Source organism: Hypanus sabinus, chromosome 12 (genome assembly GCF_030144855.1).
Source record: "Hypanus sabinus isolate sHypSab1 chromosome 12, sHypSab1.hap1, whole genome shotgun sequence".
NCBI classification, from domain to species: domain Eukaryota; kingdom Metazoa; phylum Chordata; class Chondrichthyes; order Myliobatiformes; family Dasyatidae; genus Hypanus; species Hypanus sabinus.
The window spans coordinates 106607344-106613116 of NC_082717.1; the positions used below are offsets into that span (position 1 = coordinate 106607344).

General features: G+C 47.3%; 1 protein-coding gene across 2 annotated transcripts; it reads right to left on the reverse strand.

Annotated features, from left to right (window-relative positions):
* Positions 1-1139: 1139 nt before the first annotated feature.
* On the reverse strand, positions 1140-5409 carry LOC132403237 (zinc finger protein 229-like). 2 transcript variants are annotated; one of them, XM_059986663.1, is made up of 2 exons: positions 5367-5409; positions 1140-3215 (listed from the first exon to the last, which is right to left on the reverse strand). In XM_059986663.1, exon 2 carries the CDS (start codon positions 2790-2792, stop codon positions 1332-1334), a length of 1461 nt encoding a protein of 486 aa, XP_059842646.1. In that variant the 5' UTR covers positions 2793-3215; positions 5367-5409; the 3' UTR covers positions 1140-1331. The 2 variants fall into 2 exon arrangements, with proteins under 2 accessions (XP_059842646.1, XP_059842647.1); XM_059986664.1 differs by lacking the exon at positions 5367-5409 and adding an exon at positions 5291-5340.
* Between the last annotated feature and the right edge of the window lie 364 nt (positions 5410-5773).

Here is a 5773-nt window from a genome sequence, read left to right on the forward strand (position 1 = left end):
ATAATCAGAGGCCACCAATTATGGGTGAAGTTTAAGGGAAACCTTTGTTACACCTGTGCCCCAACTCTGAGGGGCCGAAGGGTACAAAGTAGCCCCATCCTTTTGAGAATCGCAAGATCGCTATTAGTTCAGGTCAGGAGACCCAGGAAATGAGAGAAAGACACGCAGAATCCACAAGGAGTTTGGAATGTCCTGGCCCCTCAGCGATACAAAGCCACGGGAAACGGCCATTGTCGACGGAATTGTGTATTGAGTACTGTACTATTTATTTGAAGCCCTCAGGGAATGACCAAAGTGGGCTGGGTTGAGGGATGGCACCATCCCAACCTGATTGACATCTGAGACCCCGTGAGTAAGGATAAAAGAGGGTCTGGGGAACAACCCCTTTAGACGCACCAGGAGAAACGCTAGAAATCCCGTGACAGCGTTTAATAGCGACAGCCGGTGGAGGACCTACGTGTGTCCTTTCCCGTTGCCCGGGATTGGGGCCTTACCACGGAAGACGGCTTAGCTAAAGAAGAGATCACCACCAACGAAATTTCGAAGGATCGACATCAAAAAAAGGAAAAGCTGGTAAGTTCTAAAAATCTGTCTTTCTCCAGCCAAAGGCTGCAGCCTGAATGAACTAAAGTGACCTTTATATTTCCATCGGACAATACATTATCCCCTAGACAACGATAGAGCTATTTCTTATTGATTATTATTATACCCGCACTTTTAGATTTAGTATTGACGACGTATATTATCTGTATGTTTGCATTGATATTATTTTTGTGTATCAATAAGTACTGTTAAAAATAGTACCATCAGACTTGAACGGACCTCTCTGTCTTTGCTGGTAGGTGACCCAGTTACGGGGTTCGTAACACCTTACTCAGAGGATCGTGAGCGTGTGGAATGACCTGAAAGCACAAGTGATGCATGCGAGCTCGATTTCAACATTTAAGAGAAGTTTGGATAGGCACATAGAATAGAGGGGCATGGAGGGCTCTAGACCCAGTGGAGGTCGACGTGAGTAGGCAGTTTAAATGGTTTGGTATGGACAAGATGGACTGAAAGGCCTATTTTGATGCTGTACTTTTGATTGAACCTGTGACCAGCTGGGCTGAGTTGATTCCCAATTGTATACTGAGACAGAGTTTAAAATACAACTGCTTTATTTGTCATAGAGCCAGGATATTAAACTCCAGTCCCCTTAGAGTTGAGTATTAGCAGAAGAAACTCCTCCCACATCCAGTGACCAGGGTGGGGTGCAGAACCGGATGTAAAGAGCAGCAGCAATAATTGGAGTTCCACACCATCAGTCATTCTTGAACTTGCAACTGCAATGGTTAAATATCCAGCATGCAGCTTATTGCAACTTTTTCCCCAGTGTGAACCCGGTAGTGTGTCACAAGGTTTGATAACTGAATGAATCCCTTCCCACATTCAGAGCAGATGAATGGTCTCTCCCCAGTGTGAACTCGATGGTGTGTCTGTAGGCTGGATGACTGAGTGAATCGCTTCCCACATACTGAGCAGATGTATGGCCTCTCCCCAGTGTGAACTCGCTGGTGTATCTTCAGTTGAGATGACTGAGCAAATCCCTTTCCACAGTCTGAACAGGTGAATGGTTTCTCCCCAGTGTGAATTCGCTGGTGTGTCTGTAGACTGGATGACTGAGTGAATCCCTTCCCACATTCAGCGCAGGTGAACGGCCTCTCCCCAGTGTGAAATCGCTCATGTAGCTTCAGTTGAAATGACTGAGGAAATCCCTTCCCACAATCTGAGCAGGTGAATGGTTTCTCCCCAGTGTGAACTGACTGGTGTCTCTGTAGACTGGATGACTGAGAGAATCCCTTACCGCATTCAGAGCAAGTGAATGGCCTCTCTCCACTGTGAACTCGATGGTGTAGCTTCAAGTGAGATGAGTGAGTAAATCCTTTTCCACAATCTGAACAGGTGAATGGTTTCTCCCCAGTGTGAATTCGCTGGTGTGTGTGTAGGTGGGATGGTCGTGTGAATCCCTTCCCACACTCAGAGCAGATGAACAACATCTCTCCTGTGTGAACTCGCTGATGCACCTTCAGTTCAAATGACTGAGTGAATCCCTTCCCACAGTCTGAGCAAATGAATGGCCTCTCCCCTGTGTGAACTTGCTGGTGTCTCTGTAGATTGGATAACTGAATGAATCCCTTCCCACATTCTGAGCAGGTGAATGGTCTGTCCCCAGTGTGAACTTGCTGATGTGCCAGTAGGTAAGATGACCGAGTGAATCCCTTTCCACAGTCTGAGCAGGTGAACGGCCTCTCCCCGGTGTGAACTCGCTGGTGTGTCTGTAGGTAGGATGGCCGAGTGAATCCCTTTCCACAATCTGAGCAGATGAATGGCCTCTCTCCCGTGTGAACACGCTGGTGTAGCTTCAGATGAAATGACCGAGTGAATCGCTTCCCACAGTCTGAGCAGGCGAACGGTTTCTCCCCAGTGTGAACTGACTGGTGTGCCAGAAGATCAGATGACCGAGTGAATCCTAACCCACAATCTGAGCAGGTGAATGGCCTCTCCCCTGTGTGAACTAACTGGTGTGTCTGCAGACTGGATGAAACAGTGAATCCCTTTCCACAGTCTGAGCAGGTGAACGGCCTCTCCCCAGTGTGAACTCGCTGGTGTACCTTCAGCTTAGATGATCGAGAAAATCCCATCCCACAGTCTGAGCAGGTGAATGGCTTTTCCCCAGTGTGAAATGATTGGTGTGCCAATAGGTCAGATGACCGAGTGAATCTCTTCCCACAGTATGAACAGGTGAATGGCATCTCTCCAGTGTGAACTCACTTCAGTATCAGCAGAACAGATAACTAAGCACAGCTATTCCACACACAGAGCAGGTAAATGGCCTCTCTTCCCTGTGAATCCCCGGTTTTTCTGCCAGTGAGCTGAGTGAGGTGATTTCTGCCCAGACATTAACAGGTGAACAGCCTCTCAATGGTGAGAACTTTCTCATTTATCTTCAGCTTGGAATACAGAATGAACCACTTCCCACAGTCAGAGCAGATGAATCCTCTATCGTGTGAACTTGCTGATCTATCTTCAGGCTGAACAGATCCCTGCCACACACACAGCAGGTCAATGGCCTCTTTGCACTGTGAACTCACTGGTGTGACTGTGGGTTGGCTGAGTGAGTAAATTCCGTTGTTGTGTTTGAGATTCCCCTACACAAATTCTTTGCCATTTCTAACCTGTAAAAAGATTTACAAAAGACATGAATGAGTGAAGGACAACATTTCAGATTAGATAATTTTAGTCTGTATGGTGAGCTCTGACATCACACTGTTACAGCAATCTTCAACACAAGTTGGAGGAACAATTCCTCATCTTCCAATTGGACACAGATCAGGTATATGGCCTGACATCAAATTCTCTGACCGTTCCCCTGTCTGTATCAGAATGGATTATTTCTGCTTGTGTTACGTCCGTAGCCCCCTCCTTTGTGAGAATCGCCAGATCACTGTTGGGTTGAGTCAAATGGGGGGGCCCCAAGACATGAGGGGGAGACGTGCACGATGTCACGTTTCTCCCCCCCCCCCCCATAGTGATGTAAAGCTACGGGACATGGCCATTGTCTCTTGGAGACAGATTTGTGGATTGAGATGCTCTGCTACGTGAATGCCCTCGGGCAAAGTGGGCTGGTTGAGGGAGAGATTGCATCACCTCCAACCTGATTGACGTCTATGACCCTGCCAGTCAGAATAAAAGAGGGGCTGTAGGAACAACCCCTAAGACACACCAGAAGAAACGTTAAGCGACCACGTAACAGCAGACAGTCATCGGAAACCAAGCCACATGCGTTCAATTCCGTGGCTGGAATTGGTGGCTGAAACCATGGAAAACAGCTTTTTAGCTAACAACGGGGAAACCCGCTCCCCTGACTCAACGGATTGACATCATAAAAGACTTGGGCAAGTTTAAACGCCTCCCTCTCTTAAACCCAAAACGCTGCAGCCTGAACGAGCTAATGACTTTTATATTTCCATCGGACAATACATTATCCCCTAGACAACGATAGTTACATTTTATTGGTTATGATCATACCTGCGCTTTAGATTTAGTATTGATGACGTATATTATCTGTATGTTTGCACTAATCTTATTTTTGTGCCCCTTTATCAATAAATACTTTTAAAAATAGTACCATCAGACTTCAACGGACCTCTCTATCTTTGCTGGTAAGTGATCCAGTTACAGGAATACGTAACACTTGTCTTTAATCTATGATTTGACTCAGTTTGTCTCTCTCTATCAGCATTATTTCAAGTTCCAGTCATATCCCACAGTGCTACAAAGAGCACGATATAACATGACTGCTCTTACAGATTTCCTAATTACTCTGACACACCTCAGTGATTGATAGTGGTGAACTCATCATTGGCAATGCCAATAGATATGAGGGGGCAGCTGTAGTATTTCTTTCTCATTGGAATGTGGCACCTTTATGATGTGAAATCTACAGATCACTTGTTACCCAGGACAATAGTTTTTGACATTACTATGCACCTGTGGTGAACTATGTGCCTGTCGGGACACGCCCCTGCTGACTGCTCCTGTGGCTCCTCCCACAGGCCCCTGTATAAAGGAGACCTGCGGCCTGAAGCTCGGCCTCAGTCTCCAAGACCTTGTATGATAGACACTCACTCCTGGTTCCTTCTTCCAGTCAATAAAAGCCGATATCTCGCCTACGTCTCAGTGTGAGTTATTGATGGTGCATCAGCACCCAGACAGAATGGTACAAAACACGTTCTCACAGGTAGAAAGGCTCAGTACAGGAGGAGGTTGAACAAAAGTGATTTCCTTAAGAATTAAAGCCCATGGAAGGATTCTAGTGTGTGTGTGTCTTTTCTTCATGCCACACTAACTGACATTTCCATTCACTGGAAGACCGACTCTTCATACAAGATCAACTCATTGCAATATTTGAGTTCCGAGTTCCTAATCGTTGGAGTTTGATAGCTGGAGCTCAGCAGTGTCCGCTCTCATTCCCTTCCAAACGCGCCCGGTGGGCTGGCGGGCAAAGCTGTGTCTCCACGGCTGCCCCCATACCCAGAAACCCTCACGCACAAGAGACCTATCTATCCGTTACCGTCCCGGAGGCGCACATGCCCCTCAAAATGGCGCCAGCGCCTTCACTTATCAGCAGAAAACTCCCCCTCCGGGAGGGGGAGGGGGAGGGGGCTGGGTCTGAATCATGGGGTTGAGAGCGATAGAAATCACAGGGACAAAACCCGGTCTGCGGGGCCACCGAATATCAGGAACTCACAGCAATCAGCCTGCAGTCGGGGTGCTCATGACCCCCGCCCCGCCCCGCCCCGCCCGGCCCGGAGCACCGACCCTACCTGCTGCCGGTCCTTCAGTCTTTTGTCCCCTGAGCGCATGCGCGAAATCCGCGCTCAATCTGCGACCTTTACGCCTGCGCATTTGATAGCGGGTCCCATTCTGCAGCGCGGACTCCTTTGTGTGGGCATGGTGCCATTTCAACGCCACAAGCATAAAAGATATTTAATGTTTTTATGTAGAAACTCAGCATACTTTAACGTAGCAAAATCCCACAAGCAATATACTCAATATCAATAGGTATTCCGTCTGTCAAATGTCAAAATCCAACTCACTTAAAAATGCAGATATAAAACACAAGATGCTGGGAATATAGAGCAACACACACAAAGTGCTGGAGGGACTCAGCAGGTCAGGCAGCATCTAAGCAGAAGAGTAAACAATCAACTTTACATACATTGCTAATCTT